The sequence below is a fragment of the Mustelus asterias genome, chromosome 2 (assembly GCF_964213995.1).
Source record: "Mustelus asterias chromosome 2, sMusAst1.hap1.1, whole genome shotgun sequence".
Classification (NCBI taxonomy): domain Eukaryota; kingdom Metazoa; phylum Chordata; class Chondrichthyes; order Carcharhiniformes; family Triakidae; genus Mustelus; species Mustelus asterias.
This window is the reverse complement of record NC_135802.1, coordinates 2,682,347-2,696,805: the sequence shown is the minus strand read 5'-3', so window position 1 is coordinate 2,696,805 and position 14,459 is coordinate 2,682,347. Positions and strand designations below refer to the sequence as shown.

General features: G+C 46.9%; 1 protein-coding gene across 1 annotated transcript in view; it reads right to left on the bottom strand.

Annotated features, from left to right (window-relative positions):
• Positions 1–14,459, bottom strand: part of scrib (scribble planar cell polarity protein) — a 322,951-nt gene that overhangs the window by 91,540 nt on the left and 216,952 nt on the right. The window contains exons 17-18 of the mRNA XM_078230184.1: positions 13,147–13,221; positions 8–133 (exon numbers count right to left, since the gene is read on the bottom strand). Of these exons, the coding sequence (XP_078086310.1) occupies positions 8–133; positions 13,147–13,221 (201 nt within the window). The remainder of the gene's footprint in view (positions 1–7; positions 134–13,146; positions 13,222–14,459) is intronic.

The window sequence follows — 14,459 nt, the reverse complement described above, 5'->3', positions numbered from 1 at the left end:
CACTTACCGTATTTGGTGGCACCGTTTGCTCCTCCACTTTTTGGAATGGGTTTGGACTGTTCCTGCTCTCTGTTGGAACTGAAGCCACGACTGGTCTGACCCTGGACAAGGGCTGAATGACACCTGGCCTGGTCTGCAGATCAGCAGCCGGAGAGAGAGAGAGAGAGGCAGGGTGGGAGGAGGAGGAGGCGGGCGGAGTCGGGGCGGGAGGGGGAGGCGGGGTGGGGTGGGGTGGGGGGGGGGGGGGGAGGTGGGGTGGGAGGGGGAGGGTGAGGAAGTCAGAATAAGACATTGGGAAGAGATTGAGGAAATAATGCACGAGGAGAGAGACAGAAGCAGAATAAAAACAAATGAGAATGCTTATCATTTTCGTGAGCACACGCTACTGAGACTGTTACATAGAAACTAGGAGGAGGAGGAGGCCATTCGGCCCTTCCAGACTGCTCTGCCACTCATTTTGATCATTGAATTCAATATCCTGATCCCCCCTTCCCCCGCATATCCCTTGATCCCTTTAGCACCAAGAGCTATATCTAATTTCTTCCTGAAATGAGACAAGGTTTTGGCCTCAACTACATTCAGTGGGAGTGAATTCCACACATTCACCACCCTCTGGGTGAAGAAATTTCTCCTCACCTCAGTGGATTACTGGCCTTCATCAATAGAGGAATTGAGTTTAGAAATCGGGAGATAATGCTGCAGCTGTATAGGACCCTGGTCAGACCCCACCTGGAGTACTGCCCAGTTCTGGTCACCTCATTACAGAAAGGATGTGGAAGCCATAGAACAGGTGCAGAGGAGATTTACTGGGATGTTGCTGGGATTAAGTGGCATGCCTTATGAGGATAGGTTGAGAGAGCTAGGTCTATTCTCCTTGGAGAGGCGAAGGATGAGAGGTGACCTGATAGAGGTGTATAAGATGTTGAGAGGTATTGATAGAGTGGATTCTCAGAGGCTTTTACTCAGGGCTGAAATGGTTGCCACGAGAGGCCACAGGTTTAGGGTGCTGGGGAGTAGGTACAGAGGAGATGTTAGGGGTAAGTTTTTCACAGAGGGTGGTGGGTGCGTGGAATCAGCTGCCGGTAGTGGTGGTGGAAGCGGATTCGATTGAGTCTTTTAAGAGACTTTTGGATAGGTTCATGGAGGTTAGTAAGACAGAGGGTTATAGATGAGCCTTGAAGGTAAGGAAATTGTTCGGCGCAACTTGTGGGCCGAAGGGCCTGTTTGTGCTGTAGCTTTTCTATGTTCTATGTTCTAAAAGGTTTATCTCTTATCCTCGAACAATGACCCCTAGTTCTGGACTCCCCACCATTGGGAACGTTCTTTCTGAATCTACCCTGTTTAACCCTGTTAGAATTTTAAGTTTTTATGCGATCCCCTCTCACTCTTCTGAACTCCAGTGAATATAATCCTAACCGACTAAGTCTCTCCTCAAGGCAGCCTTGAGGAGGAGTTCATAGAATGTTTCCGCGATAGCTTCCTTGAACCGTATGTAACAGAACTGACAAGGGAGCAAACTATCCTAGATCTGTTCCTGTGCAATGAGACGGGAATAATTAATGATCTTGCAGTTAGGGATCCTCTTGGAAGAAGCGATCACACTATGGTTGAAGTTAAAAAACAGATGGAGCGTGAGAACAAAGAACAAAGAAAATTACAGCACAGGAACAGGCCCTTTGGCCCTCCAAGCCTGCACCGACCATGCTGCCCGGCTTAACTAAAACCGCCTACCCTTCCGGGGACCATATCCCTCTATTCCTTTCGCATTCATGTACTTGTCAAGATGCCCCTTAAAAGTCACTACTGTATCCGCTTCCACTACCTCCGCTGGCAACGAGTTCCAGGCACCCACCACCCTCTGTGTAAAAAATCTGCCTCGTACATCTCTTTTAAAACTTGCCCCTCGCACCTTAAACCTATGCCCCCTAGTAATTGACTCTTCCACCCTGGGAAAAAGCTCCTGACTATTCACTCTGTCCATGCCTCTCATAATCTTGTAGACTTCTATCAGGTCTCCCCTCAACCTCAGTCGCTCCAGTGAGAACAAACCAAGTTTCTCCAACCTCTCCTCATAGCTAATGCCCTCCATACCAGGCAACACCCTGGTAAATCTTTTCTGCACCCTCTCAAAAGCCTCCACATCCTTCTGGTAGTGTGGCGACCAGAATTGAACACTATATTCCAAGTGCGGCCTAACTAAGGTTCGATAAAGCCGCAACATGATTTGCCAATTTTTAAACTCAATACCCCGGCCGATGAAGGCAAAGATAGAAATGGTTCGATCAATCAGACGCAGCATGGATTCATGAGGGGAAAGTTGTGCTTGACGAACATGTTGGATTTTTATGAAGATGTGACTAGGGCGGTTGATGGAGGAGAACCGGTGGATGCGGTGTTTTTGGATTTCCAAAAGGCGTTTGATAAGGTGCCCCATAAAAGGCTGCTGAAGAAGATTAGGGCACACGGAGTTGGGGGTAGTGTGTTAAAGTGGATTGGGGACTGGCTATCCGACAGGAAGCAGAGAGTCGGAATAAATGGGTGTTTTTCCGGTTGGAGGAAGGTAACTAGTGGCGTGCCGCAGGGATCGGTACTCGGGCCGCAACTATTTACCATTTATATAGATGATCTGGAGGAGGGGACGGAGTGTAGGGTAACGAAGTTTGCAGACGACACAAAGATAAGTGGAAAAGTGAATCGTGTGGAGGACGGAGAAGATCTGCAGAGAGATTTGGACAGGCTGAGTGAGTGGGCGAGGATATGGCAAATGGAGTATAACGTTGAGAAGTGCGAGGTTATACACTTTGGAGGAAATAATAACAAATGGGATTACTATCTCAATGGAAACAAATTAAAACATGCTACCGTGCAAAGGGACCTGGGGGTCCTTGTGCATGAGACGCAAAAGCCCAGTCTGCAGGTACAACAGGTGATCAAGAAGGCAAATGGGATGTTGGCCTATATTGCGAGGGGGATGGAATATAAAAGCAGGGATGTCTTGATGCACCTGTACAGGGCATTGGTGAGGCCGCAGCTGGAATACTGTGTGCAGTATTGGTCCCCTTATATGAGGAAGGATGTATTGGCATTGGAGGGAGTGCAGAGAAGGTTCACCAGGTTGATACCGGAGATGAGGGGTTTGGATTATGAGGAGAGGCTGAGGAGATTGGGTTTGTACTCGTTGGAGTTTAGAAGGATGAGGGGGGATCTTATGGAGACTTATAAGATAATGCGGGGGCTGGATAGGGTGGAGGCGGAGAGATTCTTTCCACTTAGTAAGGAAGTTAAAACTAGAGGACACAGCCTCAAAATAAAGGGGGGTCGGTTTAAGACAGAGTTGAGGAGGAACTTCTTCTCCCAGAGGGTGGTGAATCTCTGGAATTCTCTGCCCACTGAGGTGGTGGAGGCTACCTCGCTGAATATGTTTAAAGCGCGGATGGATGGATTCCTGATCGGTAAGGGAATTAAGGGTTATGGGGATCAGGCGGGTAAGTGGTACTGATCCACGTCAGATCAGCCATGATCTTATTGAATGGCGGGGCAGGCTCGAGGGGCTAGATGGCCTACTCCTGCTCCTATTTCTTATGTTCTTATGTTCTTATGTATGCCTTCTTGACTACCTTCTCCACTTGCATTGCCACTTTGTGACCTGTGTACCTGTAGACCCGGATCACTCTGCCTATCAATACTCCTAAGGGTTCTGCCATTTACTGTATATTTCCTATCTGCATTAGACATTCCAAAATGCATTACCTCACATTTGTCCGGATTAAACTCCATCTGCCATCTCTCTGCCCAAGTCTCCAACTGATCTATATCCTGCTGTATCCTCTGATGGTCCTCATCACTATGCGCAAATCCACCAACCTTTGTGTCGTCCGCAAACTTACTAATCGATCCTCCAAATCATTTATATTTATTACAAACAGCAAAGGTCCCAGCACTGATCCCTGAGGAACACCACTTGTCACAGCCCTCCATTCAGAAACACACCCTTCCATTGCTACCCTCTGTCTTCTTTGACCGAGCCAGTTTTGTATCCACCTTGGCAGCTCACCTCTGATCCCATGCGACTTCACCTTCTGCACCAGTCTGCCATGAGAGACCTTGTCAAAGGCCTTACTGAAGTCCATGTAGACAACATCCACTGCCCTACCCTCATCAATCATCTTCGTCACTTGGATAGGTGCAGGAAAAATAGGGTTGTTGTAGTGGGAGACTTCAATTTCCCTGGTATAGACTGGAAGTCACGTAGGGCTGGGAGTCTGAATGGGGAGGCATTTGTAAAATGCGTACAGGAAGGTTCTTTGGAACAATATGTAGATAGCCTGACTAGAGAGGGGGCTATACTGGACCTGGTACTGGGGAATGAGCCCGGTCAGGTCTTCAAAGTTTCGGTAGGGGAACATGTGGCAAATAGTGACCACAATTCTGTTAGCTTTAGGATCGCGATGGAAAAGGATGAGTGGTGTCCCACGGGTAAGGTGTTGGATTGGGGCAAGGCTAACTTTAATGGGATTAGGTAGAAATTGGCAGCTGTTGATTGGGAGAGGCTGTTTGAGGGTAAATCCACATCTGGCATGTGGGAGTCTTTTAAGGAACAGTTGTTAGGGCTGCGGGATAGGCATGTGCCTGTAAAAAAGGATAGGAAGGGTAGGATTCGAGAACCGTGGATAAACCAGGGAAATTGAGGGATTGGTCAAAAAGAAAAGAGTGGCGTACATTCGGTCCAGGCAGCTAAAAACGGAGGGGGCTCTGGAGGAGTACAAAGAAAGTAGGAAAGAACTCAAACGAGGAATTAGAAGGGCAAAAAGGGGTCACGAAATGTCCCTGGCAGACAGGATTAAGGAGAATCCCAAGGCATTTTATTCATACGTTAGGAACAAAAGGGTTGTCAGGGAAAAAATCGGACCTCTCAGGGACAAAAGTGGGGAATTATGCTTAGAGCCCAAAGAAGTAGGGGAGATCCTAAATGAATACTTTGCGTCGGTATTCACAAAGGAGAGGGATGTGTTGACTGGGAGTGTCTCGGAGGGGAGTGTTGAACTGTTAGAGAAAATCTCCATTACAAGGGAGGAAGTGTTAGTTTTGTTAGAGAATATAAAGACTGACAAATCCCCAAGGCCTGATGGAATCTATCCCAGGCCGCTCAGGGAGACAAGAGATGAAATCGCTGGGCCTCTGACGCAAATCTTTGTCTCGTCACTGGACACAGGTGAGGTCGCAGAGGACTGGAGGATAGCTAATGTGGTCCCGTTATTTAAGAAGGGTAGGAAGGATAACCCGGGAAATTATAGGCCGGTGAGCTTGACGTCCGTGGTAGGGAAGTTGTTGGAGAGGATTCTTAGAGATAGGATGTATGCGTATTTAGAAAGGAATAAACTCATTAACGATAGTCAGCATGGTTTTGTGAGAGGGAGGTCATGCCTCACTAACCTGGTGGAGTTTTTTGAAGAAGCGACGAGAATGGTTGACGAGGGAAGGGCTGTGGATGTCGTCTATATGGACTTTAGTAAAGCGTTTGACAAAGTCCCTCATGGTAGGTTGGTGCAAAAGGTTGGATCTCATGGGATAAAGGGGGAGGTGGCTAGATGGGTGGAGAACTGGCTTGGTCACAGAAGACAGAGGGTGGTAGTGGAAGGGTCTTTTTGCGGCTGGAGGCCTGTGACTAGTGGTGTTCCGCAGGGCTCTGTATTGGGACCTCTGCTGTTCATGATTTATATAAACGATCTGGAAGAAGGTGTAACTGGGGTGATCAGTAAGTTTGCGGACGACACGAAAATGGCTGGACTTGCAGATAGTGAGGAACATTGTCAGAAGCTACAGAAGGATATAGATAGGCTGGAAATTTGGGCAAAGAAATGGCAGATGGAGTTCAATCCAGAGAAATGCGAACTGATGCATTTTGGTAGAACTAACGTCGGGGGGAGTACACGATAAATGGCAGAACCATAAAGGGTGTAGATACGCAGAGGGACCTGGGTGTGCAAGTCCACAGATCCTTGAAGGTGACGTCACAGGTGGAGAAGGTAGTGAATAAGGCATATGGCATGCTTGCCTTTATGGGACGGGGCATAGAGTATAAAAGTTGGGGTCTGATGTTGCAGTTGTATAGAACGTTGGTTCGGCCGCATTTGGAATACTGCGCCCAGTTCTGGTCGCCACACTACCGGAACAAAGAACAATACAGCACAGGAACAGGCCCTTCGGCCCTCCAAGCCCACGCCGCTCCCTGGTCCAAACTAGACCATTCTTCTTGTATCCCTCCATTCCCACTCCGTTCATATGGCTATCCAGATAAGTCTTAAACGTTTCCAGTGTGTCCGCCTCCACCACCTTGCCTGGCAGCGCATTCCAGGCCCCCACCACCCTCTGTGTAAAATATGTCCTTCTGATATCTGTGTTAAACCTCCCCCCCTTCACCTTGAACCTATGACCCCTCGTGAACGTCACCACCGACCTGGTGAAAAGCTTCCCACCGTTCACCCTATCTATGCCTTTCATAATTTTATACACCTCTATTAAGTCTCCCCTCATCCTCCGTCTTTCCAGGAAGGACGTGCGGGCTTTAGAGAGAGTACAGAGGAGGTTTACCAGGATGGTGCCTGGTATGGAAGGGCTTAGTTATGAGGAGAGATTGGGTAAACTGGGGTTGTTCTCACTGGAAAGACGGAGGATGAGGGGTGACCTAATAGAGGTGTATAAAATTATGAAAGGCATAGATAGGGTGAACGGTGGGAAGCTTTTTCCCAGGTCGGTGGTGACGTTCACGAGGGGTCATAGGTTCAAGGTGAGGGGGGGGAGGTTTAACACGGATATCAGCAGGACGTTTTTTACACAGAGGGTGGTGGGGGCCTGGAATGCGCTGCCGGGCAAGGTGGTGGAGGCGGACACACTGGGAACGTTTAAGACTTATCTAGATAGCCACATGAACGGAGTGGGAATGGAGGGATACAAAAGAATGGTCTCGTTTGGACCGGGGAGCGGCACGGGCTTGGAGGGCCGAAGGGCCTGTTCCTGTGCTGTATTGTTCTTTGTTCTTTGTTCCTCGAAAAACTCTATCAAGTTCGTGAGACACGACCTCCCCTTCACAAAACCTGGAAAAATCCAATACCAGTGTCTTGTGCTTAAACAAAGGCAACTATAAAGGGATGAGGGAGGAGTTGGCTCAGGTAGACTGGAGCAAAACCTTTATGGTGGGACAATTGAGGAACAATGGAGGACTTTGAAAGCGATCTTTCACAGTGCTCAGCAAAAGTATATACCAGTGATAAGGAAGGACTGTAGAAAAAGAGATAATCAGCCATGGGTATCTAAGGAAATAAAGGAGGGTATCAAATTGAAAGAACATGCATACAAAGTGGCCAGGATTAGTGGGAACCTCGAGGATTGGGAAATCTTTAAAGGTCAGCAGAAAGCCACAAAAAAAGCAATAAAGAAAGGTAAGATGGATTATGAAAGTAAACTAGCTCAGAATATAAAAACAGAGAGCAAAAGTTTCGACAAATATATAAAACGAAAAAGAGTGGCTAAAGTAAACATTGGTCCTTTAGAGGATGAGAAGGGGGATGTAATAACTGGAAATGAGAAAATGGCTGAGGCATTGAACAGGTATTTTGTGTCGGTCTTCACAGTGGAAGACACAAATAACATGCCAAAAATTGATGACAGGAAGGCTATGGCAGGTGAGAACCTAAAAACTATTATCACGAAAGAGGTAGTGTTGGGCAAGTTAATGGGGCTAAAGGTAGACAAGTCTCCTGGTCCTGGTGGAATGCATCCCAGGGTACTAAAAGAGATGGCGGGAGAAATAGCAAATGCACTCGTGGTAATTTATCAAAATTCGCTGGACTCTGGGGTGATTCCCGCAGATTGGAAAACAGCAAATGTGACGCCACTGTTTAAAAAAGGAGGTAGACAAAAGGCGGGTAACTATAGGCCGGTTAGCTTAACTTCTGTAGTAGGGAAAATGCTTGAATCTATCATCAAGGAAGAAATAGCGAGACATCTGGATATAAATTGTCCCATTGGTCAGACACAGCATGGGTTCATGAAGGGCAGGTCATGTTTGACTAATTTGGTGGAATTCTTTGAGAACATTACATGTGCAGTGGACAATGGGGAACTTGTGGATGTGGTGTATCTGGATTTCCAGAAGGCATTTGACAAGGTGCCACACCAAAGACTGCCACATAAGATAAAGGTGCACGGTGTTATGAGTAATGTATTAGCATGGATAGAGGATTGGTTAACGAACAGAAAGCAAAGAGTGGGGGTAAATGGGTGTTTTTCTGGTTGGTGATCAGTGACTAGTGGTGTGCCTCAGTGATCAGTATTAGGACTGCAATTGTTTACGATTTACACCGATGATTTGGAGTTGGGGACCAAGTGTAATGTGTCAAAATTCGCAGATGACATTAAGATGAGTGGCAGAGCAAAGTGTGCAGAGGATGCTGAAAGTCTGCAAAGGGATATAGATAGTCTAAGTGAGTGGGCGAGGGTCTGGCAGATGGAGTACAATGTTGGTAAATGTGAGGTCATCCATTATGGTCGGAAGAACAGCAAAATGGACTATTATTTAAATGGTCAAAAATTGCAGCATGCTGCTGTGCAGAGGGACGTGGGTGCCCTTGTGCAGGAATCTCAAGGAGTTGGCTTGCAGGTGCAGCAGGTAATTAAGAAGGCAAATGGAATTTTGTCCTTCATTGCTGGAGGGATGGAGTTTAAAAACAGCGAGATTATGTTGTTGTATAAAGTGCTGGTGAGGCCACGCTTGGAGTACTTGTGTACAGTTTTAGAACATAGAACAGTACAGCACAGAACAGGCCCTTCGGCCCTCGATGTTGTGCCGAGCTTTATCTGAAACCAAGATCAAGCTATCCCACTCCCTATCATCCTGGTGTGCTCCATGTGCCTATCCAATAACCGCTTAAATGTTCCTAAAGTGTCTGACTCCACTATCACTGCAGGCAGTCCATTCCACATCCCAACCACTCTCTGCGTAAAGAACCTACCTCTGATATCCTTCCTATATCTCCCACCATGAACCCTATAGTTAAGCGCCCTTGTAATAGCTCCATCTACCCGAGGAAATGGTCTTTGAACGTTCACTCTATCTATCCCCTTCATCATTTCATAAACCTCTATTAAGTTTCCCCTCAGCCTCCTCCGCTCCAGAGAGAACAGCCCTAGCTCCCTCAACCTTTCCTCATAAGACCTACCCTCCAAACCAGGCAGCATCCTGGTAAATCTCCTCTGCATTCTTTCCAGCGCTTCCACATCCTTCTTATCGTGAGGTGACCAGAACTGCACACAATATTCCAAATGTGGTCTCACCAAGGTCCTGTACAGTTGCAGCATAACCCCACGGCTCTTAAACTCCAACCCCCTGTTAATAAAAGCTAACACACTATAGGCCTTCTTCACAGCTCTATCCACTTGAGTGGCAACCTTTAGAGATCTGTGGATATGGACCCCAAGATCTCTCTGTTCCTCCACAGTCTTCAGAACCCTACCTTTGACCCTGTAATCCACATTTAAATTAGTCCTACCAAAATGAATCACCTCACATTTATCAGGGTTAAACTCCATTTGCCATTTTTCAGCCCAGCTTTGCATCCTATCTATGTCTCTTTGCAGCCTACAACAGCCCTCCACCTCATCCACTACTCCACCAATCTTGGTGTCATCAGCAAAATTACTGTTTTGGTCTCCTTACTTGAGAAAGGATATACTGGCACTGGAGGGGGTGCAGAGGAGATTCACTAGGTTGATTCCGGAGTTGAGAGGGTTGTCTTATGAGGAGAGACTGAGTAGACTGGGGCTATACTCATTGGAATTCAGAAGAATGAGAGGAGTACTTATAGAAGCATATAAGATTAGGAAGGGAATAGATAAGATAGAAGCAGGGAAGTTGTTTCCACTGGCGGGTGAAACTAGAACTAGGAGGCATAGCCTCAAAATAAGGGGAAGCCGATTTAGGACTGAGTTGAGGAGGAACTTCTTCACACAAAGGGTTGTGAATCTGTGGAATTCCCTGCCCAGTGAAGCAGTTGAGGCTACCTCATTGAACGTTTTTAAAGCAAGGGTAGATAAATTTTTGAACAATAAAGGAATTAAGGGTTATGGTGAGCGGGCGGGTAAGTGGAGCTGAGTCCACGAAAAGATCAGCCATGATCTTATTGAATGGCGGGGCAGGCCCGAGGGGCCAGATGGCCTACTCCTGCTCCTAGTTCTTATGTTCTTACGACAAACCTGCCATTCCAGCAATCAGCCTCGTAAAGCTTCACTGTACTCCCTCTATAGCAAGGACATCCTTCTTCAGACAATACGCCAGGTATGGCCTCACCAATGCTCTGTACAATTGCAGCAAAACATCGCTCTCCCTATACTCAAATCCTCTCACCATGAAGGCCAAGGTTAGGTGCATCGACCCGAACAGGCGCCAAGAGTGTGGTGACTGAGGGAATTTCACTGCAACTTCATTGCAGTGTTAATGTAAGCCTTACTTGTGACTAATAAAAACTTAACATCCCATTTGCCTTCTTTAGTGCCTGCTGTACCTGCGCGCTTACGTTCAGTATCTGATGCACGAGGACTCCAAGGTTTTCATGAGTATCCACCTCTCTCAATTTACACCCATTGAAGTAATAATCTGTCTTATTATTGCTACCAAAGTGGATAACCTCACATTTATCCACATTATAGATGGGTTACATTGTAGATGGGTGTTTTTCTGAATGGAGGTCGGTCACCAGTGGAGTGCCCCAGTGTCAACAGCAAAATGACATGCTGTTTGTCATTTTCATAAATGACCTAGATGAGGAAGTGGAAGGATGGGTTGGTAAGTTTGCCGACGACACGAAGGTTGGTGGGGTTGTGGATAGTTTGGAGGGATATCAGAAGCTGCAGCGTGACATAGATAGGATGCAAGACTGGGCGGAGAAGTGGCAGATGGACTTCAACCCGGATAAATGTGTAGTGGTCCATTTTGGCAGTTCAAATGGGATGAAGGAGTATAATATCAAGGGTAAGACTCTTAGCAGGACCAGAAGGACCTTGGGGTCTGGGTCCATAGGACTCTTAAATCGGCCTCGCAGGTAGAGGAGGTGGTTAAGAAGGCGTATGGTGTGCTGGCCTTCATCAATCGAGGGATTGAGTTTCGGAGTCGGGAGATAATGATGCAGCTTTATAAGACCCTCGTCAGACCCCACTTAGAGTACTGTGCTCAGTTCTGGTCGCCTCATTACAGGAGGGATGTGGAAATTATTGAAAGGGTGCAGAGAAGATTTACAAGGATGTTGCCTGGATTGGTTGGCATGCCTTATGAGGATAGGTTGAGGGAGCTCGGTCTTTTCTCCTTGGAGAGACGAAGGATGAGAGGTGACCTGATAGAGGTGTACAAGATGTTGAAAGGTATAGATCGGGTGGATTCTCGGAGGCTTTTTCCCAGGGCTGAAATGGCTGCTACGAGAGGACACAGGTTTAAGGTGCTGGGGAGTAGGTACAGAGGAGATGTCAGGGGTAAGTTTTTCACTCAGAGGGTGGTGCGGGAGTGGAATCGGCTGCCGTCAGTGGTGGTGGAGGCAAACTCGATAGGGTCTTTTAAGAGACTTCTGGATGAGTACATGGAACTTAATAGGATTGAGGGTTATAGGTAAGCCTATATATAAGCCTCGGTAGGTAGGGACATGACCGGCGCAACTTGTGGGCCGAAGGGCCTGTTTGTGCTGTTTTTTTCTATGTTCTATTACACTGCATCTGCCATGCAGATGCCCACACACTCAGCCTGTCCAAATCACGCTGAAGCATCTCTACATCCTCCTCACAGCTCACCCTCCCACCCAACTTTGTATCAGCTGCAAATTTGGAGGTAATACATTCAGTTCCCTCTTCCAAGTCATTAATATATAATTTGAACAGTTGGAATCCTAACACAGATTCCTGCAGAATCACACAGGTCACTGCCTGCCAATCAGAAAAAGACCCATTTCTGCCAATGTTTTGCTTCCTATTTGCTAACCAGCTTTCTATCCATCTCAAGACATTACCCACAATCCCATGTGCTTTAACTTTACACAGTCGTCTGTTACGTGAGACCTTGTTGAAAGCCTTCTGAAAGTCTAAATAAACCACATTCACTGATTCTCCTCAGTCAATTCTACTAGCTTCCACATCCTTCTGGTAGTGCGGTGACTAGAGCTGCACGCAACACTCCAAATGCAGCCTAACCAAGGTTTTATATAGCTGCAACATGATTTCCCAACTCTTGTACTCAATGCCCCGATTGATGAAGGCAAGCATGCCATATGCCTTCTTAATCACCTTGGCCACCTTTTGCCACTTTTAGGGATCTGTGGACCTGCACAGATCCCTCTGTATGTTAATGTTCCGAAGGGTTCTGCCATTTATAGTATAATTCACACAATGTGATTGACTTTCAACTGCCCTCTGAAATGGCCGAGCAAACCACTCAGTTCAAGGGCAATTAAGGATGGGCAGCAAATGTTGGGCTTGCCAACGACATCCCATGAAAGGGATGTTTTAAATATGAGCAATGCCAGTATTTTGTGCCCATTCCTATCTGCCCTAGGGGTGGTGGTGAGCTGCCTGTAGCTGTCCTGCAGACATTATGTAGCTCTTTTTAAAGGATCCCTTCACATCCACTGGCAGATTTTGTGATATCTTAGACAGTGTAGAAACATAGAAAATAGCAGGAGTAGGCCTTTCGGCCCTTCAAACCTGCCCCTGTACTCAAATCCTCTCACTATGAAGGCCAACATACCATTTGCCTTCTTTACCGCCTGCTGCACCTGCATGCTTACCTTCAGCGACTGGGGCACAAGGACACCCAGGTCCCGCTGCACACTCCCCTCTCCCAATTTATAGCCATTGTTCTTATTATTGCTACCAAAGTGGATAACCTTACATTTAACCAACTTATGCTGCATGTACCAATCATCTGCCCACTCACTCAAATCTCACTGAAGCATCTCTGCATTCTCCTCACAGCTCACCCTCCCACACAGCTTTATGTCAACTGCAAATTTGGAGACATATTGTATCAGTGGACAATGTGGGTCCTTGTATCATGTTCTTCATATTAACCTGTTTAAACAATCCACTGTAAAATAAGATGTGGGGACTCACCGGGTGGGAGGTGGGAGAGCTACTAAACTCTCGTGCGTCACTGTTACTGGGAACAGGAGGTTCACTGGAACTGCCCTGGAAAACACAACAACAGAAAATAAAACAACTTCATCAAGGCAGGCACCAAGCAGACATACCAAAACACATACAGCACACAACACACTCACAATGCAGCATACAACACAGCACACACAGACACACACAATGCAGCATACAACACAGCACACACAGACACACACAATGCAGCATACACACACACAGCACACAACACACACACAATGCAGCACACACACACAGCACACACAGACACACACAATGCAGCATACAACACAGCACACACAGACACACACAATGCAGCATACACACACACAGCACACAACACACACACAATGCAGCACACACACACAGACACACACAATGCAGCATACACACACACAGCCCACAACACACACACAATGCAGCACACACACACACAGCCCACAACACACACACAATAAGACCATAAGACATAGGAGCGGAAGTAAGGCCATTCGGCCCATCGAGTCCACTCCACCATTCAATCATGGTTGATTTCAACTCCATTTACCCGCTCTCTCCCCATAGCCCTTAATTCCTCGAGAAATCAAGAATTTATCAATTTCTGTCTTGAAGACGCTCAACGTCTCGGCCTCCACAGCCCTCTGTGGCAATGAATTCCACAGACCCACCACTCTCTGGCTGAAGAAATTTCTCCTCATCTCTGTTCTAAAGTGACTCCCTTTTATTCTAAGGCTGTGCCCCCGCGTCCTAGTCTCCCCTGTTAATGGAAACAACTTCCCTACGTCCATCCTATCTAAGCCGTTCATTATCTTGTAAGTTTCTATCAGATCTCCCCTCAACCTCCTAAACTCCAATGAATATAATCCCACGATCCTCAGACGTTCATCGTATGTCAGGCCTACCATTCCTGGGATCATCCGTGTGAATCTCCGCTGGACCCGCTCCAGTGCCAGTATGTCCTTCCTGAGGTGTGGGGCCCAAAATTGCTCACAGTACTCCAAATGGGGCCTAACCAGTGCTTTATAAAGCCTCAGAAGTACATCCCTGCTTTTGTATTCCAAGCCTCTTGAGATAAATGACAACATTACATTTGCTTTCTTAATTACGGACTCAACCTGCAAGTTTACCTTTAGAGAATCCTGGACTAGGACTCCCAAGTCCCTTTGCACTTTAGCATTATGAATTTTGTCACCGTTTAGAAAATAGTCCATGCCTCTATTCTTTTTTCCAAAGTGTACGACCTCGCACTTGCCCACGTTGAATTTCATCAGCCA